This window comes from Drosophila erecta, unplaced genomic scaffold, assembly GCF_003286155.1.
Source record: "Drosophila erecta strain 14021-0224.00,06,07 unplaced genomic scaffold, DereRS2 tig00000055-arrow-pilon, whole genome shotgun sequence".
Classification (NCBI taxonomy): Eukaryota; Metazoa; Arthropoda; class Insecta; order Diptera; family Drosophilidae; genus Drosophila; species Drosophila erecta.
The window spans coordinates 18490554-18518107 of record NW_020825200.1 but is presented as its reverse complement, the minus strand read 5'-3'; the positions used below and the strand labels follow the sequence as shown (position 1 = coordinate 18518107).

The window sequence follows — 27554 nt, the reverse complement described above, 5'->3', positions numbered from 1 at the left end:
GAGTAAATCATTCTATCCACTTCTCACTCCCGGGTTTTCCTGTGGCCGGTGGCCAACTTTAACAAATTGAAACCACAAAACTTGCCGAGCCGTTTTAAAACAGTTTAAAAACAGTCGAACTTCAGTTGCTGCACACCTAAAGTTCAATTTACAAAGGCTTTGAGTGGCTAGCTGCATGTACATACCTGGCCAACAATTCAAAAGAAACTTTCCGCTTTTAAACTTTTATGGGGTTATGTAGGTTCTTTGATCGTTTCACAATTGTATCCATTTAATTGTCCCTCATTTCATTTAAAACTTGGGTCAACGAAGTATAATAACGTTTTCTTTAGTATTTCGAGTGAATCTTAAAATTACAATTTATGGTTTTTCGCTTTTATTAGTTTTATATGATTAAAAAATACACTTAACTCAACCGGAGCAATTAATTGGAGGACATATCAAAAACATATTACATTTTAGGAATTAAAATATTGTGAAAATGAATAAATTTTAAATATTTTCATTTTTACTCGCCTCTTATATTTGTATCTTAACATATTTTTCTTTTTACAAATTTTACAAATAAAAAATGTAAGAAAATTATTCGCAACTATGTTTTTGTTCGAAGAAGCAGTACAGCACAGCCTCGTTTAATTGAAGTTTAATATGCACTTTAACATTTGATGTCAACATTTCAGAGATAAGGATGCACGACTGTACTAGGATTGCCTTTGGTGCAAAGCATAGCAAAGCGATGGCAATGAGCTGGGAAATTATGGGACGCAATAAACAGAGTTCCCAGTGGGAGTGCCGCCTAAAACGCGGGATATGATGGTGCAGGATGACGATGTGGCAGGCTGATGGAAATGAGACAAGCTGCAAATCGGAGAAAACAGCAGACAATTCATACTCGTCCAAAGAGCCAGCGGAGCGAAAGCAAAAGGAAAGCCAAAGGAAAGCCAAAGCCAAAGCCAAAGCCAAAGCAAGACCAAACCGAAGGCAAGGGAAATATTTGCATATGTCAAAGTGGAAGGCAAATATGGCATGCAATTCGGGGGCTCGCAATGGTTGACTGCATAAACCGCACTGCATGGCCACTAACCAGTGCCGAGATGCTCTGAAGGGTTTGCTCTGAAAGGGGGCCCCTGACCTCTGACCCCTGACCCCTGACCCCGGTCGAGCATGGGCGCCCCACTTTTTGTTGCCCGAACGCACTGTGCCACATCGGCATGCATCCCGGAAACTTTCTGCCGACGGCAGGCTGCTACAAAAATATGTGTCAACATATTGTCGCAAGCTGATGTTTTTTCCTGATGTCGGGACAAAATGTTTACGGCAACAAGAAGGCATTCGGTCTATGCGTTTTTCTTTGCCAATTTTAAAAATGCAATGACGAATGGCCTGCGAAACGGCCTTAATTACAAGAAAACAACAGGGAGACCCTCCTGCATTCCTACACAAATATCTAAAAGGCAACACAAGAGCAAACACTAAAGCATAGTAACATAAGACTTTATCTTTAATAATATATGTCCTGCATATACAAACGTTAAAGTTTAGATAAGGGGCTTAAATTATAAAAAATATGTACAAATTTACCAAGCGTTGTGTCAGAAATACACTTTTTATGATAGAACCATAGAACATATTTTATGGGAATGTTAAAATTAGTCATTCTTTATTTTTGAGTCATTTTTGTGTGTAGATTTATTTACCGTGTAAGCTTCGTTTTCATTTTGGCAGGAGAAAAATGTTTAATATCCTTTATTGACTTTGGTCGTGCATGTCTGAGTTTTTCAAATCTGAATATGTCTGAATATGGTACAAATTCTTTAAGCAAAACAGAATTCAGAATAACAATTCGCTCAGCTGGTGAAAAAGGCAAGAGAGAACGCTTGAGTCGAGTTCACCGGCTATCAGATACCCGTTACTCAGCTAGTGGAATTGCGAACGGGAAATTTCAACATTTTTCTGTCCTATCGACGGAAATTTCAGAAAAAGGAAACAATTTACCAACAAATTAAAATTTTCAAAAGTGTGGGCGGATTTAGATTTCGGCGGTTTGTGTCGCTTGAAGGGTCGTGGCCAAAATGTTTTTGCATACCAATAGAAATTGGCAAGTAAAATAAAAAAATGCAAAATATAAAATCAGTTTTTAAAAACGAGTGCCTGGCAGTTTTGGACGGTTTGTGGATGTTAGAGTGGGCTGGCCAAAAAGTTGTAAGGCAATCGATAGAAATTTACTAATGAAAAATGAAAAAATATCAAAATATCACAGTTTTGACAGTTTTAGGCGGCTTGTGGCCTGTAGAGTGGGTGTCTCATGTCTCTAGCTCTTATATCTTAAATCTGTATACCAAAAAAAAAAAAAAAAGGGGTAAATCACATGAATCATGTGAATATGGTTATGCTAGCTTTAGATAATTTATACACCCAATTCCAATTGGAAATGCTTGAGATTGTAATCTTTAATAAGAATTTACAGCTGAAGGACAAAAGTAAGAGTAGGACGGAGGCAACTTCAAAATTGGCTATGCGGTGAATGGTCCCAGCAATTTAATTGCTTTTAAATCAGAGCCCTAGCCATGAAAAACTAATTAAAGTCGTGGGGTTGGGGCTGGGCAATTTATGGAGATCAAGTAGCCGCCCCGTAGTCATAGCAATAAACCAAAAGACAAACAGCAAAGGACAACTTCATCGAAAATAGCCAGCATTTTTGGGGTGGCAGCCAGCCAAATGACATAAGTAAGCGGAAAAGAGCCTCGAGAAAGTCTGCAAATGAATTGTATTTTAATTGTGCGGCATAAAATTGTAAAAATACGGCATCTGACGACCTTAACCATTTCTTTTCGGCGTTCCAGGTCCATTACTTTCCAGGTGAATGGAAGAGCGGCAATAAAATGAATGAATTAAAGCTGCAAATCGTTGGGGGTCACTACAATGGCCAGCCCAAGTTCCCAAGTATCCCATAATGTCACCTAATTAACAGCTCACAGCCGGGAAATTAAACTCAACATTGCGAGAGGGATTTCATCTCTGAACTGCACGGAATTAACGACTGGGTCAAGTCGTTTGTAGGGAAACAGAAGGCAGGTTATGAGATCTTAGCTTAATTCCAGGCGACATTGTTTGGTGTGTTTGGCCATTGAAAGATGCTACATATTTGCATACATTTGTGCAGCAAGCTCATTTATTTGTTCTACTATTTTCACAGCTCTCTTGACGTTTGACTGACATTTCGTTGCGATTGCAAATGGCATTTGTGCGTTTTATGCCACTGTAATCCTCTCAACGGCAGTCGATTGTGACTTGTTTCAATAAGGAACAACTTTGTCCTTCTTTTATGCAATGCCAAGGGGTAAAAGTTGAAAAGTCTTTGCTTGGCTGCTGCGATTACATTTGTTCTTCTTTATTATGCCTTTCCCTGCGACTAAAAACAATGCGGAGCTATAATTATGCACTTTTTATCAGCAACAAGCGAAGGTGAGTCTTCGCTGAGTTCAAGTCTAATGAAAACTAATGAAAACTTGCAACATTTTGCAGTTTACCACTCTCCCAGGATCGCATTATGTCATTAGTGCTCGTCTCCTACATCGGAGTTCTAGAATAAAGATACAACAACTAAGCTAGCCTCTAAAAAATCTAGATTTCCAAATTATTGAGCCAATAAGCTGTTTTATACGCTAATTGTTATAATAAGAAGACGATTTAAATATAGCGACTGCGAATTAATGCATTTTATTTGAGTTACACCGAAATTCGGCATCGGTGCGATACATTTGGCGACTGATAAGAGCGAATGATAAGAAGCAGCTAATTACAGAGTGAACAACTCTTTTTTACTGGGGTATACAGAAATCTTTGTCCTCTCTCTGTGACAAAAAAACATTAAGCCCAACTGAACTTACTACCTAATACCTGTTGATGGCCTCTCCTTTCGCAAACATGTAAATAGGATAACAAGTATATGGAAATCAAAAGTAAATGTGAAGATGGAATTTAACAGAAATATAAATGTAAGTTCATGCAGTCGTTACTACGGTAATTTAATTTGTTGAGGCAATTTAAGATATTTCCAATTCTGATAATAAATAAATAAAAAGTGATAGTAAACGAAATGCAAGCCTGACCCTTGACCTGTCAGCGTGGCACAATTTATGCGCCCGATTTGTGAGCCTGGCTCGCAGTAAATGCGATTGGGAAATATTTGCTGCCTGTCGCCAAGCAAACATAAATTAAGTTGCAGGAAATCTACGTAATTTACGCACAAGCATTTCATTCCGGACTATGTGGGCAATTTTCCTCAGCTTTATCTATAAGTTGTTTATTTTGTGGCTAATGTAATTTTTGGCAAATAATCATCTAATTTGTTTTCCCATGCCTGTCCTGCTCGTCGCGTATGCATTTAATTTATGAGTGAGCCTGGCAGCCAAATGATTTGCATTTGAATGCGGGATCTGCTATCCAACCCAAGTACTACACTAAGAGATATAATGGTCTTAAAAATGTGCTTGGCATCAGATCACGAAAAGGAATTTAAATGCCTTTAAACTTTAAAACAATACTTCATTGTAACATTGATTTGCTAAGTGAATAGATAAACACAGAACGTATTTGGCATTGTGACAAATGTCAAGATGTTGCTACATAATTGTTATAATTATAATTGCCATTTTTCCTTGTGCAGCGCTGGCCGTTCTAATCGCCTTAAGCTGTTAAATGCCAAGAACCAACAAATAAAAGCTTTGCAGCCCTTCAAGACTAAACCCTTTTGGCATTGGGCGCTTTGGGGCTATAAGAGAAGCCCCAAAGCGTAGGGCACATGCTTGTAGTGGTCGCAGATCTCAGGCCAACTGGTGGAAGCCAAAACCAACTCGGGTTGACACATGACAAAGGTGGCCTTTGAATCAAAGCACCCGAATCCAGCTCGCTGACCACAAAAGAGGCGGCCCACTCTCAAATGCAATTCCTGCCGAGATTTATGGCACCCGCTGGCTGCGTGCTGGAAAATGGAAAATGGGAGAAGAGAGCAGCAGTGGAATCAAAAGCCTTTCGCAAGTTGGAGCCCAAAATGAGGAAAGCTCATCACGCACTTGGCTCAAACGTGCGACTCGGCCCAGATGACATGTTGATGCCGTCTACATTCAGTTCGAGCTCAGTTAGTTCAGTACGTGGCCCCATCTGACGCACTACATTCGGGCGAAATTAAGGACGTCTCTACTACTCTGCGCAGAGCAATTGGCGTGGATGCCGGGGATTAGGCCGGAAGTAAGATGCTTAAACACTTTTAAGCATCAGCCGGCTCATAGATCATGCAAATCGTCACGCAAATAAAATTCTCGTAATGCTAAAAGCGACACAAACAATTTAATAAAATCCAGCTTAAAGGAAATTTACATGCTCCGCAGGGCGCCCAGATATTTTGAACACCCCAAACCCCCGAGGTTCGGAAACTGTCTTCTTTTTCTGGCGCAGAGTTCATTGTGAAAGTTTTTTTTGCATGCCATACACGACTTTCGGCATTTTCTTTACTTTCCTCTTTGCTCCTTAGACGTCTGCGACTGGGTTGACTCGTTTAACTTTTAAGCCAAGTTTGTCTGCCGACATAGTTTCCTTAACCTTGTCCTTCAGCCGAGCTGTTCCCAAAACCGAATTGGTTTTCGCCCTGCCGTTTGTCCAAACAAATGGTAATAAGCTCAAGTCTTTGACCGTGATTTTCCAGTGCAAAAACATATTATGCAAATGCATAAGACTCGCCAATGAACTTTGCTGGGATTTGGTTTTAAAGTGGTTAAAGTAATCAAGCTATTCTCCACGAACACTCAAAAAAATATGATGAACAAAAGTTTTCTCATAAATGTGGACGTAAAAGTCGATTTACTACTTTCGCAATCGATTTCCAAACTTAGCTAGTGAAAAACCATAGGTATAGGAGTATTCTTTCAGTGCGATTTATCACAAATTAAAATCAAAACTCCTATATTGATCAGATTTACTATTTCATTTTCCGCGATTGGATTTACGCTTATATGCAGATGTGTAAAAGTCGCTGTTCAAATGTGAATTAAACGAGCACGGCTATATGCAAATAACCAAAATCTGGCGACCGACTATGAAATCGTGTTAGAGGCCACCCATCTTCCTCCTCTCAACTTATTTCCGCCTGACTTCCAACTTCCACGAACCGAATTTAAATCATACAATGAAGAAATATTACACCAGCTTCGAAAATTTCATTTTTGCTGCGCCTTCGAGCTGATATCAAACACAATTTTCGGAGGTGCAGGTGAATGTAAAAAAGCAATCATTAGAGTGAAAGTGCCGAGAAAAAGTTGAACTAAAATATGATAAAATTTGAATACATTTATGTGCGATTATACGTGGCCGAAATGGAGCTGTATAAATGCAAATATGCGTGTAATCAGCTTATTTACGCATGTTTATTGTATCAGGAGCCTGTCGCCCGAAATTATATTCAATTTGTGAGTTATATTTCCTTGGGCTTACCAGGGCGGTCAATTGGGGAAAGTTGGCCGGAAGCTTAAGTTGTACATTAATTCGGACAGCAGGTCGGCAAATATATAAATATATAATTAGGCAGCAAACCAGCTTAAGTTATTGCACGTCCATTTCCATAGCATTTGCCGTAGAAAATATTGTGCGAGCAACTGTTCCTAACTCTTTTTATCGGGTTCGGAATTCGGAAAAACTGCCCCGTCTGTCATATTTTTTGACTGTGCACCCTGCAATCCCACATGGCGGATGCGCAATTTCTTTGTTCCCTTCGCGCGGTGAAAATTTTTTATTTTGAGCTCTGGGCGAAGTTATTTACCGTAAAAATATAACTTTTTCTTGCAGCTATTTTTCTTTTCCTTTGTCCTTTTTCTGAAGTGGCTGTTTGTTTATGGAATTTTCATTTGTCTCCTTTTTCGCTTCCTTAGCGTTTCAGATGGCACATAAATCTTTTGCTCGCTTTCTGTGATTTTTATGTAAATACAACAGACTCAGAACTGCAGAGAACCCGTCATCGGAGCACAGTTACATATCATTCACCAGCTGCGAAAATCTAATCTCAGGAAATGAAAGGAGTATCTGTGCAGTTTTGACAAGCCGCTTAGTTTACTATTACAAACTGAAATATTCTCATGAATCCACGTCTTTTAGAAACCGGCACTCTGGTTCATCCGGTGGTAGTCTCGACCATTATAACGCACTGTAGTCCAGTAGTAAATTACGTCCCCATCCTTCAACTCCACGTCTCGATTAGTGTACGTCCATCGGCCAGCTTCATCCGTCCCAATGATATCTGCCGCCCAGGTATGATCCGCCAGATCAACAATTCGTTGGTTCAGTCTGCCGTGAAATGCGAACAGGGAAATTCCCGGCTCATCTTCTATAGATACTTCAAATCCGCGTCGTTCTGAAGAAGTTACGCGGGCTGTTGGGACTTGATAAGTGGACATTGTATTGCAAACTAAATACACCTAGTGCAATTCTCGGTTATATATGGTCAATATTATCAGTGTAAGTATGTGAATGAAAGTATTCAGTTCTCTAGCGATAAGATAAGTCGATACGAAATGATAACTTTGGCTAGCGGAAACTTGCAGCTATAAAAAAATGTATTTCCGCCTTGCAATGTTGTTTTTTTAGAAATAATCTGGGGTTGATCGCAAACAAACTACCAATTGTAAAGAAATAATATTTGTTCGTTTCATGCGATACATAATCATTCAATAGGTTATTCGTTTTAATGTTCAATACTATTAATCACTAAATTAAATTAGTGAAACTTATTTTTTAACAAATATCTTATGAAGACATTAATTCGCAAAACCGCAGTGTATATGCGTACTACCAATCAGTGATTATTGGTACCCACTACACCAGGGAACGTGTTGCTGACTGTATCTACTGAATTGCTTTGTTGTGGGGCTCGGATGACTAACAGTTCCAGGAATCATTACAGACACGTTATGTGGCTTAAGATAGCTAGTGGGCATTTGCCTCTGGAATTTCATTGTTTGCCACAGATGGTTTATTGCACGCGATAATTTCACACACAAATGCTCCCAAAGAGCCAGCTACATAAGCCTCACGCTTAATTGGAAAATATTGTCAAGCCATTCTGTTGCTCCTGACAGCATCCTTCTGGATCCATCGCATCACTGGATCCCGGCTCACTTCATCCGGCAGCCACACTTGACTGCTGATTAATTAAGTAAAGCAAATCAAGCGATGAGCAGAGATCTGGGTCAAGTAACAGGATCTGTTAATTAATTTTGCTTAGTGCATGTGTCCACCCTGTCTTGGCTAATGGCGGCTGACTTTATTTGGCTTTAAAGCCGCAACCGCTCAAAATAAAAAGAACAAGAGAAAAAGGAAATAGACGCGGAAAGCACACAGCCACCAACTCTCATTGAAGGCAGAACAACAGCCACAATGGCCTCCCCCGATCCTTATGACCATCTGATAGTCTTCATTACGGCCATTCCTGCTGTTGTTCTTATTGGAATCTCGTGCTGTGTGGCGCCACTCAAACACTCAAATGTTGCGTATGGGCCTCCTATGCTCGGCATGGCCCACAAAGACAAGGCATTTGTATAAAACACATAAAAAAATGTTTGAACAGCCAGCCTTTCCGGGGGCGTGGCTGAGGTTTCAGCCGGAGATTGTGCAGGGGTTTCCCCCGCCAGGGACAAACTACATTTGCCGGCCATACACTATAAATAAGCGCCACATGCTCAACATTTTTATGCTGTTTTATTGCATTGCGCTAAAAGGCAGGCCCGGAATTGAACCAATTCCCAGTCCACAGGACTCCGCATCCGCACATCCTGGATCCTCGCCTTGCTGCCAGAACCTTATTATGTGCTACATTTAACGCCCTCTGATTTCCAAACGCTTTTGCTGGAGCCAACAGTGCTGCAAGCTAAAGATACATTAAAATGGCTTAAACAACGCGGATAAATGCAAGTTTCTCGCTTAAAGCGCATTGACTTACAGCTCTATTCGATTTGGTTCTAGTGCCCTCCGAAATCGTTTATATCAAAGAAGACAACTTATTTTTCAAATATATTGTGTATTACATTTTTTCAAACTATTGTTTCTATTCAGAATATGAACAAGTTTATAGTGAACCGGAAGGTGAGAAACGTCTTCAAGTGACTTTTTGCGAGAACAAAAAACCCTATATTGAATATTAGGTTTATCCTTTTTGTGACTACGGAAAAAGGGCAACACTGTTGACCCAATTCAACTTGGCAAGACAACAGCCGAAAGCTGAGCAAGCAAAGCTGCGCATTGTGTCAGTCTTGTTTGCTGTTTCCATCTTCAATTTGCCATCAAACCCAAACCACAAAAACACCCATGGCAATGCAATAAAATTAAAGTTTTTCTACTGTTTTCCACTGCGGTGCCCTAAGCCGCTCCTTTCCCGTTTTCCTTAGCGGAATGTGTACCTGGGGATGGTTTTTTAGCCCCCGGTTTCGCTCGCTTTTGAACCGTCTAGCCCCTTTAGTGAGCAAATCGATGAGCAGTCGTAAAACGCTGCCAAATTTATTGCATACTTTTGTGCGTGCGAATTACGTGCGTAGTGTTCGAGTGTGTGTGCGTGTGTGTGCCTTAGAAGTTTTACACACTTTTGATTGGCTTTTGGGCAGCTTAAAGTTTAATAACAAAAGGCGTAAATTTTATGGGCGAAATCATTAAATCGTTTAACGCAATGTGTGTGTGTGCTCGCGTGATTTAGTTCCGTGGGAGTTTCATATTTAGTAATTTACCATGCAAACAACTCGGACAGTAAATTATATGATTATCTTCATCGCGCATAAACAGACGGCACATTTAATTAATTTTGTAAATTAAAACCAAATATTCAATTTGCTCCGAATGCAAATCGAACAATTACACTACATTGCATTATAATATCGCAGTCATTGAATCAGTCGCGGCAATAAAATCAGCCCCTCGCCGAGTAAACTCTCAATATTGCAACTTCCCGGCAGCCATCGTCAAACCCAATGGCCTGGCCACAATGCAACAGCTAAAACGGCGGAGAACAATGGCCAGAAGCAGGCACTTGAAGTCCGGCCAAATGGCCTACTGGCCGCAGTGCGGAAAACTGCAACATCAGCATCGGAATGGGAATGGGGATGGTGGTGGGGATGCCTTGAGAACAGACGGCACTCGACACTGGACTTTAAGTCAATCGAGGCATAAAAAGTGTGCGCAGGAGGAGCTCAAGAGTGTTTCCTTCCACAGCAGAGCGAAAGTTTACCCAGGTTTCACCAAGAGCAGACGGGCATTTATCAGGATATAAACGTTTATTCAGGAGATGGATATTTTTAGAAGTGCTACTCCACACACGACTAACGAAGGAAAGGACCCTCGAATCCCAAACGAAATGATAAAAACTTGGATGAAGTGGCATAAAGGTATATATGTACGAGCATGTAAGTTGCAATGTGGAATATAAGTTCCCTCACAGAGGGTGTTCTTAAATTGAGCATAAGAACGGCTATGACTATAATTATGTATATATAATTTATTACGCTATATATAAAGTACTTGGAATCCAAATAAATTTTAATAAATTGGAAACAAAAATAATAAAATGAAAAAAAATTAAGTGCTCCATATTAAGTACTTTGAACTGAAATAAAATTGATTAAATTGGAAACAAAAATAATTTAAAAAAATGAAAAAAAATTAAAAATGCTTTCAAAGTATTGGCGTGACAGTTTTGGGCGGTTTGTGGGTGTAAGAGTGGGCGTGGCAACATTTAGCTTTTAGCAACATCTCAGCTTTCTACCTTTTATAGTTCGTAAGGTCGAGGCTCTCATGACATGACCAGTTCGATTGGACTATTGATCCTGACCCGGAAACACTTCCTTCTGCCGGTTTAGGGAATGACATTTCTTAAAAACCGTTTGCGGTAGAGAGAGCAATCAAGAAATACTCTTATTTCGTAGAACAAATGCGCAAATATATAGCATATAGTTCAGTTCAAAAGTAGGTGAAAAAGTAGGTGGTAAAACACATTGCACATATCTGAGACAACAAATACCTGTACTTAAAACCCATTTGAACGTGCTGCTGCCAGGATTGAAAATTCCAGGACGCAGGCGGCAAAAGCAATATCCTTTTTCCAGCGCATATCTGCCACCGACGATGTCACTAATTGCGAGATTTTCTGCTGTGAATTCGACAGGAGATCTCTTTTGAATTTAGCGCGACAAATTTTCTCCAACCACGGCAAATGCAAATATTTGCGATGTTTCGCCGACACGTTGGGCGGGGCACTCCTGCTCCTCCGGCTGCTCCGGCAGCTCCAGCTCCTGCTCTCCCGTGATTGGAATGCGCGGCATGGAGGCACGGAATGCGACGGAGGGCTGAAATCACGCAGTTCGCATACGCCATTGAATTTTAAATGAAGATCCCGGGACCGACAATGACATGTTTATAAAAAAAGTGCAAGGGGAGCCGCCCAGCCGAGCACAGCGAAACAAGGCGAAGACGAAGGCGTCCCGGCAAGGCCAAAAGCCACTTCTGGCCCGGACCACGCCCCCTCGCCCCTCGGCGTAGGGCGCATAATTGGTGACGTGTGCACGTCGTTGTCACGGTCGTTGGCGCCGCCTGCACATCCGCAGCTTATAAAATTCTACCGGAATGCCGGCAGCACGGACAACCCACTCCGGCGGCTCCTCGAAGCGCCACGCCTGCATCTAATAAACCGTAATGGCAGAGACACTCACCAGAAGTGCTCATCGCGGGACGGGAACGCAAAATTAGCGGCTCTGCGAAAAACTCACAATTTAGCACACAAGAAGTTTGCACAGTTTCGCGAATTTATTAAAATATCAGTGGGATAAGACCAAATCATGTGCGGCATGGAATACCCTGCAACGCTACAATCTTGTTTTGTTTGGATAAGCTACAGCCGCTGGTCTTAAATTGAAAAAATTCGAAATGGGTTTCAAAAAGTGTGTGTGCCAAATTAATAAAAATAAAGACCATTTTCAAGACCTTTTTGAGTTCGTGAGGGCGAGTAGCTAATTAGAATTTCAAAGTTCGTAGGATACTTGACGCCATCGAACTGCTTATGCAAATGGAAGTAGAGCTCCAAGCGCTTCCCGCTAGGCAGCAGCACACGTGGAGGAGTCCGGAAACGGCTTGGCTCCTGCATACGGAATCATTGGCTGACAATGATGTGCAGTCCTGCCGGTCGCCACTTCGCACGTAAAGGGAATAAACGCGAAACTTCGTGGGGCGAGCTGGCTGAGGATAACGACGAGTCTGCGAAAGTTCCTGTCGGCTGCTCCTGTAAGTTTCACGAGCAGCAGCTGCAAGATTGTTTCACCACTCAATGCAAATGCGTTGGCGCTGAAAGTTGCGCTCTAATGTGGCAAGGGGGTGGGGTGGGGGTGGTCGGAAAAGCTGAAAAAATGGCCAGGAATTGTGCAGAGTGCCGATGGCCCTGTTTTGTTTGGCCAGCATTGAATGAGTGGAAAAATGGCGACCAGCTGCACCTCGAGTGCGAAGAGTTCCATCAAATATTTGTAATGAGCTAGCTTTTGTGTGAGGCGAACCTTGTAGCTGCAAGTGCTACAATGGACAAAGAGTGGGTTACAATTTTAAATTTTAATTTTCTCATACACGAGCTTCTGCTCATGAGTTTCTGGTGCATGCATTTTTAACCCAATTTTCGCAAGGCACATAAGGACATAAGGCCAGCCCGGTTGCAAGATAACCCAGTTCGGCTTACATGACAATTAAGGAACAAAGGGAATCCTTTTAATACGACGCTGCTTTTGCTGTGTCATTTGCTGTTTGGTTCGCAAAATGCAATTTAATAACACACGTCCAAGCAAACAGTTTTACCGCCACAATGCGATTTTTCCCACATAACGACCACCGAATTTCGAAATAATTCAAGTAATTGCTTGCCCGCGAATGGAATTGGGGCTCATTGTTTGCTGTCAGAAACATTCGCTTAGATAATATTTGCCACCTAATGACGGTACTAATGAATTGATGGATGCCAGAGCTTCCATTATCCCGAAATTCTCCAAATGGCCGGGAAATGTGCATTTCAATAATGATAAATGGGCTGAAATGCAACTATGCAAGTAGTAAGCCCCGAATAATTGGAAAATTCTATAACAATTCCAGCTCCGACAATAGAATTTTAATTAGCCTATAATGCCCGGGTTCCACTATACACTGTTGGGGCAGTTACTTTTGGCCAAAATGCTTTATTGGCCAACTTTTATGGTCAGCCAATAACCCCAGGGGATTCGGCAATTCTCCTCTTCCCGCTTCGAAATCAATAGCAATAATTCTGGCTAGCGCCCATAAATTGCTGGCCACATATATACCATATATACAGAATTTGATATTCCTTTTCTCAGCCACATTATCAGACCGCATACTCACACACGTGTTGGCCATAAATCTAGCTGCGGCCGCTTATTTTGACGCTTTATTAAGTGGTCTATTGGAGGGACATGTGTTTTTTGGTTGTGTCGGACGAGGGGAAAAATTGATTTCTATCCCGGATACTTTTTTGGTGCATTTTTCCGCGTTGGCCTAATTGTTTTGCCCAGAGGCAGACAGCAAGCCCCGTTTAGTTTTTAAACTGAAGTTGCGCAACGCAAAAACCAAAGGCTGAAAGGATTTTCAACATGGCAAAAAGTTCGCATACATAGTTGTTGGAGGTGACCACTTATTTACCAGCGGATTTTTAGTTACTTACATTTTTATGTGAGCCTCGTTGACTTTTTGCGTGGGAAGTTTAAAAATTGCTGTATTATTAAAGGATTGAATTCCTTCAAGACGCTTAAGTTTGTTATTCTTGTTTAGGATGGGATGTATGTCTGTCCAATTCATAGGTTGTTTTTGGGTATTGATTATTTATTTTAAGTTAGTTAAAGGTATTTAAATTCCTTATCACTCAAACGCATAAATATCAATCGTTTTGATGACATCCAATATTTGCTCGGTCAGCTATTGATATTTGTCTTTAATATTTGAATCCAACAGTCCATGTGGGCTGTTAAATTTTAAATCGGATTTTTTCATGGGTACATAATTCGTTTTATTGATGACCGGCCACAGAAAAGCAAACAATCCTGAAATATTTATTTCTCACAAAATGAACTCGTCCTTTTGGCCGTTCACGATTTTCCGGCGAACTGGCGAGGATACGTCCTTGGGCATCTGGCGGGATTCGCACACTGATTTAGGGCCCGAAGCTCCGAAGCCGCTAACATTCTGGCCAAACAGAGGGAAATTTTAGCAGAGATGCTGCGCAGATGAAAGCGAAAGCCGTGCAACACGTGCTGCGTTGCCAGGAGTTACTTTCAACCTGCGGTTACATCTCTTGAGCGAGGGGCTCTCTTAAGTCCGTGGGACATGTTGTCATGCGAATCTATTTATTTAACCGAATATATTTTATTAAATCTGCTAACCGTTTTTATGGCCCACCCAAGCAGCCAGGCGCCTCATGGAGCCGTCGCTCATAAATTCATGTCAAACAGGGCCAAGGTTGCCACTTTCCACTTTCCCTAGGCGGAAGCCACAGGTGTGACAGCAACAAATTAAGTTGCACATATAACTCACAACCCCAAGACGACGCCTTCAAGGAAATTGCCCAGAATATATGTGTTCCATGTATGTGGCGGCCCGCCTCCTAGCTAAAGTTGCCCCCACAAAATATAATGTGTACGACCCTTGTCATGTATTTTACAATTGTTGCCAACTCCGTTTGTCATTGCGGCAAATGAGCTTGGCAGCCACCAGAAAATAAAAAGTAACACGAGCCACAACAAGAAACTCGCGTAAATTACCCGGACCAGCAGCTGCCTCTCCAAATTCTGAACGTTCTGAAACGTTGACCATTGTCTTAATCCGGCCAAATTGTGGCATTCTAGACGCACGAATGTGTCAACGACTCGGCCAACAGTTCAGCGTTCGAACATAACGCGATATAATTCGGTTATGACGGGCCAACGAACGTGTTAGCCATATATGACCCAAAAGTCGAACACAATTTCGGAGTCAATGCCAGATAACTTTTTCTGTGACACAGATGGACAGCGCAAATATACGATAATTGTCCACAGACATTGCCAGCGACAGAATTAAACGTCAACTCAATTTGAGTAGACAAGTTAAGGGCCATGTCGGGGTCACGCTAATCGGCGAAAAGTTACCGCCTTGCCATTTATGCTCGGAAAAGCCGCACACGGCAGTTAACCCCTGAATTTCCTCAGTGAAAATTCAACAGGTGGCTATAGTAATAAAATCAAACAAAACGAGAAAGCTGACTGGCTCGACTATAAAAGTGCCAGGGGGATATTTCAAGTCAGCGCACAAATGCAATCTAGCGCCTATACAGATTTGATAAAAAGTCAGAATTGAGCAATTTTTAGCCGCTGAAGGATATTTATATTGATATCAACGGGCAGAAAGACGAACAGACGGACGGACATTGTTCCTGATGAATAACATTTACCTAATGGGATATAAAACGCTTGTTCCAGCTGTTGCATACCTTTCAACGAATCCAGTATACTCTTTTACTCCACGAACTACTAATTATACCTAATTATACTCCAGATATTCCAGAAAATTTAGAAACTTCTCATACGCACTGCCACTAGCTGAGTAACGGGTATCTGATAGTCGGGGAACGCGACAAAAGCGTTCACCCTTGTTTTCAGCTATGAATGGCATCTGTTAGCAACACATACAGTTCTTTAATTATCACAGCATTTAATGGGCCAAGTAATAAATTAATATTACTGTATCAGCATTTTGATTTCAATTAAATTAATTTGTATAAATTGGAATACAATTAACTTCAAACAGCTAAGTGTTAATTTAATTGAATTTAGGACACCTAAGAAATCTCGTTACCGATTAAAAGAATGCAATTTATTTACATTTTCAATTGCTTTTATAATGCTTGCAATAAGTTTTAAATAAATGCCATAAATAATAACAAATAAAGTGGTGTTTCTTGTGCTTAAATTATTTATAAGTGGTTCTGGTCTATTCACAACATAATTCATTTTCGATTATCAAAATTATAAATATCAAAAACTTGTAGTACGTTTTTGGCTTCGTGTATGAATACAAAGAAATATTTTATTTAGGCCTGCAAGCTACCTTCCTTGTAACTTTGACAAATTGTGCTTTCTCTGTGTCGATTTATTGCATATTTTTTGGCTACTCGTTGAAAGATTGTTCCATTCCAGCTACCTTACATGCTTTTGTGCAGGGTTTTGCAAAGTTAATAAACATTCAGCAAGCCAAGGACATGAAAGCACAATTGTCAGTAAAGAAAAATGCAAGAAATCTGTTCGACAGCGGCGAAAAATTTTTGGTACTGCAATTTTACGCACGGTTTGCCGTAAGCTGGTAATTGATATTCTGAAAGATGTTGCAAATTGAATTACTATGCCCAGCTCGTAAATTCCTTCTGCTGAAAATTTATTGTACTGCATTTTGTCCTTTGCTATCCTGCAGGACTTGTACGTGGCGAAGCTACCAAAACAGGTGGTGCTATAAATCGCAAACTCCATTAAGAGATAAAATTAAACGGAATTAGACCACACAAAAATGATTGTACAAGCTCTAAAATGAGGAGCCCTTCCATGAAACAAAAATTTGCTGTTCTATCTTGTACTCAGTTTGCATTCCTGTTCCCCTGCGACTTTGCAGACTCCTTTATCCAGCTTGTAGGCACCTGGCAAAGAGGAGCACATCCTGCTAATGACATAATGAGAGGACAACCCTTTGGCACATCAGTCGGAATCCAAAAGAGCAAGCGCCTTCAATGGAGTGCATTCGATCGAGAAATCGAGGACCAATTGAGCTGTCGCAGCCAAAGGCAACCCATCAAGGTGTTAGTAGACTAATGGCACCTGTCGAGCCAGAAAATTTCCGAGCAGCAGAAAACAGGAGGATGAGCACAGACGCACCTCTTTTGCCGCTGACAACCCGTTGACGTGGACTTCGTTGCAACAGATGTGTTGCTACGTGTGTGGCAGCTAGTAATGCCATTAATCAAGTCGTTCGGCGAAAACTATGTCAGCGGATTTGTCCTGGGGACTTGCCGAAAAATTGTAAAGCAGACTAGACTTGGCTTCTTATCAAATCAGGACTTGATTTGATTAGACCCCGAACGGAATGATAAATTATTGGCTGGCTGAATGGGCCAGCTGCTGATGTCCTCTGACGGCTTAATGCGTGTCGTCTGCCAAGCGATTTGGAAAAATTGATTGTGTCCACACTCACAATCAATTGCCAAAGGAAACTCGGCAGCCGAATGGCCAAGCAATAAACAATTCCACAGCTAAAAGTGTCTGGGTTGAGTGTGGATGCGATGCCGTTCACAAAACTACAGACAACAGAACATGGCGAAATAATTTAACCTTCTTTTTTATTTGGGCAAGAACAAATACCAAGCCACAAAAGTGGATTTTACTTGCAGCAGCGCCTGATAATGCAGATGGGAAAACGAAGCCACAAAACCACTTTATTCCAGTCCAGTGCGCCCGGTTGCCAGGGCGATCTAAAAATGCCTTTGCATTCAATGTTTTTCCGCATCGGCCAGCTAATATTCTATATAATGTATAATGTATATGGTCGCCCGGGGAAAACATCCAGCAAACAACATAAATAAGGCGACCAATGAAATTGTAAAGTGTCCTGTCATCGCCGCTCCAGCAGCACCCACAATTGGTCAGAGCCCACTCAAGTGACTCCAACACCTAGCAGCTCAAGTAATTAGCAATTTGTATGGCTTTCGGCCGGCCCCATTTATTTCGCAAAGCGCTTACAAAACACCCGACCTGGCCATAAAAGTTCAACACCGTTTGAGCCCTTCGAGCACCTCGGCACAGCCGCCAAAGTGAAGTTCGCCAGAATTTCTCCGCCAGAATTGGTCCTCTAACCGGCGCCTCCTAAGCATAATGAATGTAACCTAAGCATGATTTATACGAGTACGAAGCTCATAAATCTCTGGGTCAGCCAGGAAATGGAGTGAAGCCGTAATCGAAGGCCAACCTCGAATACCCTAAGTTGGCATTATCAAAAATTAATCTTACTTGTCGCTTTAATCCAAGAAGTTCACTTCAAGTTTTGTGTAATTAACTATACCTTAAGTGTATTACATATTTAAGATATTTTAATAGTGGGTGCGCTTTGTTAGTTCAGGTATTCGTCGAATATTATTTGTTTCACTTCATCGCGTCTCAATAACCTTTCCACCTGCCACAAAACGACGTGACCCAGCGGCCTGAAACGGAGGAGCCTGCAGATACACCGCTCCTTCCGGAAAATTTCACATAATTACGTGCACCAGCCGGACTTTCGGGCTGGCAAAATAGGTGCGAAGGTGGATCCCGACACTTTGACCTTTCGGCCACAATATGCGCTCGTTAGTCAATGTTCAGCAATTTGTTATCAATCAATAATAAATGTAAATAACATAATAATGAGAGCACAGGCGCTGGGGCCACTCCCCCGAAGATGATGAGGCATCAGGACATTGGCTCAAATTGTCTGTGGAAGAAAAGGAATTTGGCCTAAATGAGTTATGGCCCGCATGAACAAAAAGGAAGTGCGAAAGCGCCCACGGAGGCATGCGATATTGTATTTTTTCCGCCCCATCACGGCAGCTGTTTTCCGAATAGACAACGCCGCCAATTGAGCGAATCAATGACCAGCCAGTCAGTCTTGAAAACAAAAAGATACAAAAACACGGACGCCCGGAAACAAACAGGCGGTGTAGGATACTGTAGGATACTGGGAGCATTCATGGTCGTATTTTTCACTTTTTTGCCCGCTGGCCATTCGATAGCGTTTCTCAGCTTAAAGCTGCAAAAACAGAGAGCTGGAAACAGATACAAATGCCTGTTATCTCCGAGGGAATACGAATACGAATACGAATACCCATCCGGCCTCTGCCGCTGCACCTGGTCTATGAGTTCTCCTGTTGCCGTGAGGAAGTTCATCTTATTCTGGCTAATTATTCCATTTGTTTTGCAGCTCCAAGTTTTTTGCCTTGCTTTGTTCCGTTGCCCCAAGGATTCTGTGGCGTGACTGCACTATCAAAAAGTGCTGTGTACTAAAACTTCCTCCTGGCTGAATGACTCCCTCCTCCTGGCGAATGGCGAATGCTGAATGCTGGGCGTACATATTGCACAGCACATGCAGTTCTGTCAAAACAGCAGTACTCGGTTAGCAGCTGGCAAATAACACATGAGAAATGAGCAAATTAGTGGGCGAGTCACGGAAAAGTTTTAGCCGGATTTTGGCTCCAGATTAGCGCGAGGATACTTTGTTATTCTTTTTGAGGATTGTATTCGGGGCAATGCCAAACATTCTAGACCACATCGCTTTTAAATGCTGTGTACATGTATAGCTGTGTTGTAAGTATCGTAGATACTTTCCTCTTCAAATTCATTGCAGCTCCGTGCAAAAGTGTAAAGTGAATAAAGTAGCCAAAATTAGATGTTAGCTGAAAAAGTTTATATCAGTTAGCTGGCTGATAAACAAACCAATAAATTTGTTTTGGTATCCGATGCAGCCGCGGGCATTTTTTGCTATTTAATTAACAAAGTTTCGACCCTAACTAAATATTTCAATAAATAACAGTCCGATAATGTTCGGTGTACTTGGCGCTTATTATTTTCTACTTTATACATTGCAGATAATTTCAAATACTTTCAACTTTCAGGTAAATGCCGTTCTCGGTGCCCAACAGAAAAGATTTCTTGGAAAATATCAAAGGAACTTCGGTGCGACTTGATACGGAGAATTTGAAACGCCGGAGCAGCGACACGAGCCCGATCTTGGCCTGAATCTTTCCGAACCGCAGTCCAATGCAGTTCCGCGGTCCATCGCCAAAGGGCAAGTAGGCCATCGGATGGCGGTTCTTGACTTCCTCCGGATCAAAGCGACTGGGATCGAACCTTTCCGGATCGGGATATATCTCAGGATCGTGGTGAATATTGTGAACGGGAATCAGGGCAAGGACGCCCTTGTCCAGCACAATATCCGAGTGGGGAATTTTGTAGTCTCGATTAGCCTCCCGAATGAGATGGGGAAGCAGGGGATGCTTTCGAAGAGTTTCTGAAAGAGGTTTTGGCTGGAAATCAGTTCATTAAGATGGCGGATCTGTACCTACCTGATAGCACCTGATCCAAGTAGCTCATTTCAGCCAGAACGTCGTAGCTCAGCTCTCCTCCTTCCACACTGGCCAGCACACTTTCAATCTCCTCCCTCAACCGCCGCTGAATCTCCGGCTGCAGGGCCAACTCGTACAGGCAGAAGGACATGGTGCTGGAGGAGGTCTCGAAGCCAGCCACGAAGAAGACGAAGGCCTGGGCAGCCATTTGCTCCAGGGTCAAGCCGTGGGAGAGATCGATGCCCTGACCCTTCCTAGCCGCCTCCTGGTCCTCCGCTCGGAGCTCTATCATTTGCTCGATGAAGTCGTTGCGCTTTATGCCGTTCCTGAGGCGATAGTCAACGGTGTTCTTCACCGCCGCCATGAAGAACTCGGTCACATCATCGGGCAGTATTTTCATTCTTAGTTTTTTAGCCAACCTGGCGTTGGTGAAGATAAACGCTTGCACTAGCGTGGAATGACGCCGCCTGGTGAATATTTCACGACCCTTCTGTCGGAACTCGGCACTGGGATCCTGGAGACTGTTGCACTCCAGCCCGAAGGCGCACGATCCAATGACATCCGTGGTGAACCGGGCACAGAGGTCCTTGATCTCCACATTACCGTCCTCCACTTGGGCCTCCTGCACCGCCTTATCCATGGCATCGCCCAGGCGAAGACCCACGTCCACGATCACCTTCGACATCTGCTTTATCTTCCCGGAGGTGAAAACGGGAGACAGCTTGTGCCGCATGGCGCGCCACTCATCGCCCTCCAGTGCAAACAGGTGGCCTGTGAGCGGATCGTCCCGGGGATTGTTGAAGGCACTACGATCCTGGAAGTAGCTGAAGTCCTTGATCATCACCTGCTTGATGAAATCCAGATCGGTGATCATGGCAGTTCGCCTGAAGAACATGTACATTCCGGCGATGGGAGCCTTGCCCTTAAACTTCTTATAGATTCTTTGGTTGATATCGCGGAAGTGGTACTTCTTCACGATACCCTTCATGTTGCCAACTAGCGGCAGTGGCCTCTCGTGTGGAACTCCTTTCCTCTTCCAATAAGAGAAGATTTTCACATGCAAACTGTAGGCCAAGGCCAGGACCACGCCCAAAAGGGCGATTGTAAAAAGCATTGCGAGCGGTCGCGTCTTTGTTGCCTGTTTTTGATAACGTTTGTGTTAACACTGATCGTTTTGCCCCTTAGTTAGCCATTATATACCGAACGAAGCTTTTAACAACGCCTTATCTTTCTAAAAACATTTGCGGTGGCACTAAACGTGAATTGTGAACCAAAAGAGTGCCGAACCTCAGACACCATTTATTTGGTTGATCAAATAAAATGTTATAGTTAAACAAATGAGTTTTGATCTACTAATAGAGGGAATTCCGCCGGAAGGCTTATGAAACTTTTCTTTCAGCACCGTATACTTATCGCCTACCCGACTTCACTGAATCAGCGTTTAGGAACAACTGAGGCACGATGATTGTGGATTTCCAAAGAGCTTTGCAACGCTTCAGAGAGCTTGTTTTCTACCAAACAGAATAAACAATTTATTTGTATTTTAGAATCTAAAAGCACAACTAGGGAATGACTAGACACAAACTTACTTAAACTAGCCAGCACCAATAACACGTGAGTCACACTGAAAGGAAGCTTTGCAATACGTTTTGACCGCTGACTATCATGATAATATTGCCTAAAGATCTTGAGATACAGTGACATTACTACGTACTACAATAATAATTGGTTTGCCTTTAACTATTGCCCTGAAAAGCCGCAAGCCGCTCAAAATCAGGAACAAGCAATCTACTTTTAATAAGCAAAATCTCCGTGGCCTGCATTATTATTTAATTCCAGCTTCTGTTTATGGCTCGAGCTGCCTTTAACTGCGGCATTACGATTTTTATGTCGATTGGAAGACGGCGCATTAGCGGCATAAAACGAGCCGTGAGCATTAGGCCCAAATCCTTTAAGCACCAAGAACAGCTCACACGCCCGCACAAGGTCGCAAAATGCTTTTAGGCGCGACTTCGTTTTATTATTTACTGGGGAGCAGAAAGAAGTCCTGCGGCAAGGAAGCTGGGCATCCAACCACTTTAATGCTGCCCAACTGGCATGTCGTTTAATAGGCCTTTGATAGCGTTTAATTTTTGTAATATGCCTGGCGAATTTAGTGACACCAGCAGCTCGATTTAGTGTCGTTTTTATTGCCTTTATGCTTGAATTGATTTCTGGACCGTCACAGTGCCCAGTTTAATTAAAGGTGAGGTGCAAATGCCAAGAGGAGGCAAGCAAGTCGTCTGGCGAATCATCAAAAGCCTGTCAATAAACTGATGTTTTCTTTTCCTGTTTACGCCCAGGCTCACATTTCAATTAAAAGGACAAACACTCTGGGAGTCGAATAAAAAAGTGTCTTGGAAAGAGGATGGAATGGGGATGTCAGTACTCATTCGTGTCTGTTTTAAAGAAAACATTTCAGCTACAAGCTAACTCGTATCCCTTTGGAAAACAAACTTGAAGCAGAGAATTCACTTGCATTCATTTTTATTGCACTACAGGTACATTAATAAATCCCCAACTAATATTTTCCCTTCTTTTCATCTGTTTTAAAGAAAACATTTGAGCTACAAGCTAGCCTTTGCCAAAAACAGGCTCAGCATTTGTAATTTCCCTTTCGTATCCCTTTGGAAAACCAACTTGAATTTGCATTCATTTTTTATTGAATAACAGGTATATTAATAAACCCCCAACTAATAGTTTCCCTTCTTTTCACAATTTTATGGCATTGGGTTCGTCGTAGTCCAAAAGTTTCATCGATGGCTTATCAGCTTTTTTTGTTAAGGTGGTCATGTTGAGACAGCACTTCTTGATAGCAACTACTTGAGTCACCAAATCTTTCTTGGTAATTCGGGGGTAATTATCTATTGATATTTCTGAGGTTGATTATAGAAATTATAATTTTAGAAGAATTTCTAAAGAATTAGAAGAATTTTATAGAAATTAGAAATTATAATTATTTCAGATACAATCAGGATGCGATATGCTAGTAGGAAAGCCATAAAATAACCTTGTTACTATATGTTACCATAAAATAATTAAAAATATATTTAAGCGCCTTGGACACTCCAGATTGGCACACAAATACTGCTTCTCCCAAAGAACAAAGTATTTATGTAATTTATCAAGTCATTTTGCAATAATACCTATAGCTCGCCAAAAGTCTCTGTAATCACGGCTTATCCCTCCAACTATCGGTGTAAAACAAATAAATAAATATTTAAACAAGAGAAAACGCTGTAGTCAGACATGGCCAGATCAACTTATTATATGTTACAAACTACTTCACTAATCTACGAATAGTGAACCTCAACTAAACAATGTATATAGTATTTGTTTACAACCTTATCTATCTATCACCTATCTATCAGTACTGTCTGGATCGCCATGTGAAAAAGCTTTGTCGACTCAAAAAACTTAGCAAATGTTAATGCACATTTTCAATACATATATTTGATAATCTGTATACCTTTAGGAAGAATATCAGTTAAAACTAAAAAAGTCATATTCCAGAAAATAGTACTCGTTCTGGAAAGCTGAATCTAAACAAGTATCTTGATCGCCATGCTGCTCACTCTCGCACTATTGAGTTTGCTTCTATTGTTGGCCTATAGATTCTACCACAACACCTACACATATTGGGCCAGAATAGGAGTGCCCCATGAGCGCCCGCTTCCGTTGATACATACACATACATACATACATATAGACATTCATACATACATACATACATACATACATACATACATACATACATACATACATACATACATACATACATACATACATACATACATACATACATACATACATACATACATACATACATACATACATACATACATACATACATACATACATACATACATACATACATACATACATACATACATACATACATACATACATACATACATACATACATACATACATACATACATACACCGGTACATACACTACACACACACTACACTCACTGCTCGACCGGAAGGAGAGATTACTTGAACTATTTTGCGACTCTAAATTAGAAGACATGCCTTACAGTCCTCACTAGAACTAGTTGGGAATTATTGGGCTACAAGAAAATATTTCTCCTAAGCAAATATTAAACGCGGCAATAACTATGTGTTCCGACAGTAAGTTAAACATTCTTCAGGCTTTAATTAAGAGAATTTGTATTACTTTGTGCAAGTAACACATACATACATACATGCATAAATACATACATACATAAATACATACATACATAAATACATACATACATACATACATACATACATACATACATACATACATACATACATACATACATATACCGGTAATTATAAATAAATAATTACTACCGAATGCGTATAGTTACTATAATCACTTAAATATCTTTTAACGCTTAGCATTGAACTTTGTATATTTTCATATAATAATTGATCTGAAAGCAGAACATTAGCAACGCTCTATACATTTTGCTTGCAAAACGTGAATTATCATATAAATGACGCAAGATATTGTATGTAGGTATGGATAACTGCAGTTCCTAACATATAATAGCGATAGAAAAAGAGAGCCCCGAAAAGAGAGCGACCCGAGAGCTTTTCAGCCGGAAAACAAATGTGCCCCACTTTTCCACTCAGTTGCTATTCTATCGAGCCGTGGACACCATGCTAACGCTCCTGGTACTCGTGCTCATCGCCGGTCTTTTGCTGTATGCCAAGCTCCGATGGCATTACAGCTACTGGAGCAGAAGGGGCGTGGCCGGAGAAGCACCCGTGTATTTCCGCGGCAATATGAGTGGGCTGGGAAAGGACCTTCACTGGACGGATATCAACATGCGGATCTATAGGAAATTCCGGGGAGAGGAGCGCTACTGCGGCTACTTCACGTTCATGACCAAGTCGTTGTTTATCATGGATCTGGAACTGATCCGCGAGATTATGATCAGGGACTTTGCCAGCTTCGCCGATCGAGGACTCTTCCATAATGTGCGGGACGATCCGCTGACCGGGAACCTGCTCTTCCTGGACGGACCGGAGTGGCGCTGGTTGCGGCAGAATTTGACGCAGGTGTTCACCTCGGGCAAGATGAAATTCATGTTCCCCAACATGGTGGAGGTGGGCGAGAAGCTGACGCAGGCGTGTCGCCTCCAGGTCGGCGAGATCGAGGCCAAGGATCTGTGTGCCAGGTTCACCACGGATGTGATCGGCAGCTGTGCCTTCGGCCTGGAGTGCAATAGTCTCCAGGATCCGGAGTCGCAGTTCCGGAGCATGGGTCGCTCAGTGACCACGGAGCCCCTGCATTCGGTTCTTGTCCAGGCCTTTATGTTTGCTCAGCCGGATTTGGCAAGGATGCTGCGCTTCAGGCTTTTTCGTCCGGAGGTCAGTGAGTTCTTCCTGGACACTGTACGCCAGACATTGGACTACAGGCGACGGGAGAATATCCAGCGCAACGACCTGATCCAACTGCTAATGGAACTGGGCGAGCAGGGAGTTAAGGATGCCCTGTCCTTCGAGCAGATTGCGGCCCAGGCATTAGTCTTCTTCCTGGCCGGGTTCGATACCTCCTCCACCACCATGTCCTTCTGTCTGTATGAACTGGCTCTTAACCCCGATGTCCAAGAAAAACTACGAGTTGAGGTGCTCGATGTTTTGAAACGCAACAACCAAAAGCTCACGTACGACTCCGTTCAGGAGATGCCCTACCTGGACCAAGTGGTAGCCGAGACCCTTCGCAAGTATCCCATACTGCCTCACTTGCTGAGGCGTTCCACCAAGGAATACCAGGTACCGGATAGCAGCCTAGTCCTAGAACCGGGAACGAAGATCATAATACCTGTGCATAGTATTCACCACGATCCAGAACTTTATCCCGATCCAGAAAAGTTCGATCCCAGTCGCTTTGAGCCAGAAGAGATCAAGGCCCGACATCCCTTCGCCTATTTGCCGTTTGGCGAGGGTCCTCGTAACTGCATAGGCGAGCGATTTGGCAAACTGCAAGTCAAGGTGGGCCTCGTATATCTCCTGAGAGACTTTAGGTTCAGCAGGTCAAAGAAAACACAGATCCCGCTGAAGTTTTCCAGCCGTAGTTTCCTGATATCCACCCAGGAGGGAGTTCATTTGCGTATGGAGGGACTTGCCGCACCGTAGCAGTTGTCATTTGAAAATGTGTATCAGCCTGACAGCGCAAAATATGTATAGGAAAGTTCTTATCTAGAAAAGACTGCGTTCTTATTGTATAAATCCCTACGGTATACAAATAAACACAAAGAAATGCTCTATTATCAGAAAGCTTTTTAAAACAATTAATTAATGATATAAAGAGAAAAAATTGTGTTTGAGAGAGACAAACGTAATAAAAATATAATTTAAATGGAAATCTAAATTGAAAAAATAGGTTTGTCTTAGAACGTACATATATTAATATATGAAATGCACCAATCCGAATATTATACGTATGTGCACACATAAAGCAGAAAACGAAAAGCTCTTAAAAGTCGAGCTTGTATATGCGGGCTGAGAATGCTGCGCTCAAAAGCTGTAAAATATTAATAAAAACAAGAGAGAACGCTATAGCCGAGTTCCCCGACTTTCAGATACCCATTACAGAGCTAATGAAAGTGCCATCGAGATATTTATACATTTTTTTGGCATGTCTATCGAAATTGGGAATACAATAATAAAATGAAAAAAATAATTAAAAATGTTTCCTAATGTTTTTTGGCAAATCGATAAAAAATTACAAGACTAATAAAAAAATGAAAAAATATATAAACGTTTTCCAAAAGTGAGGGGGTGGCTCTACGAGTAAAGGGTGCACAAAGAATAGAAAACTTAATAAAAAGTATAGTTTAACATACCACTTTTGACAATTCTAATAATAATAGAAATAATACATTGCAGATTATTATTTTTTTAAGCATTTCGGGAAACACTTGATAAGACTTGATACGATTGATAATGTTACAGATATTTTGAATTACAATCATTATTCGCAAAGAAATAACTTAATCCACATTGGTTTTAAGTGTGAAATTAAAATTTAAACATTAAATCAATAAATTTTAAAGACCAAAAACGAGTTTGTACAAAAGTTCCATGATATTTTCGTCCAATACAAGTTCATAGCTATAGCACTCAAATTATGTGTTGGCGTGGATAACAGGTAACGAGCAAGCTTTACGCACACTCAAAAGCTGACTAACATAGTAACCGGTAAAGCTTGTTATGAACAGTTTGTTATCAACTCAGTTGAATTCCCACTCCTTTTCAAAACTCATGATGGTTAGATGAGGAAATGTAGCGAATGATAAAGGAAGGAAGAAATTGCCTAGTTCTCAAAATGC

The 27554-nt window shown here is 41.6% G+C and overlaps 3 protein-coding genes across 3 annotated transcripts; 1 reads left to right on the top strand and 2 right to left on the bottom strand.

The window, feature by feature from the left end:
* Positions 1–7077: 7077 nt before the first annotated feature.
* On the bottom strand, positions 7078–7445 carry LOC6543062 (gram-negative bacteria-binding protein 3). Its single transcript, XM_001970414.3, has one exon. The coding sequence runs from the start codon at positions 7443–7445 to the stop codon at positions 7143–7145; it is 303 nt and encodes a 100-aa protein (XP_001970450.1). The 3' UTR covers positions 7078–7142.
* A 12210-nt stretch (positions 7446–19655) lies between these two features.
* On the bottom strand, positions 19656–21646 carry LOC6543237 (probable cytochrome P450 6a14). The gene is made up of 2 exons (XM_001970413.3): positions 20183–21646; positions 19656–20127 (listed from the first exon to the last, which is right to left on the bottom strand). The coding sequence occupies exons 1-2, from the start codon at positions 21294–21296 to the stop codon at positions 19712–19714; spliced, it is 1530 nt and encodes a 509-aa protein (XP_001970449.1). The 5' UTR covers positions 21297–21646; the 3' UTR covers positions 19656–19711.
* A 3204-nt stretch (positions 21647–24850) lies between these two features.
* LOC6541262 (probable cytochrome P450 6a13) lies at positions 24851–26587 on the top strand. Its single transcript, XM_001970412.3, has one exon. It carries the CDS (start codon positions 24877–24879, stop codon positions 26356–26358), a length of 1482 nt encoding a protein of 493 aa, XP_001970448.1. The 5' UTR covers positions 24851–24876; the 3' UTR covers positions 26359–26587.
* Positions 26588–27554: the final 967 nt, after the last annotated feature.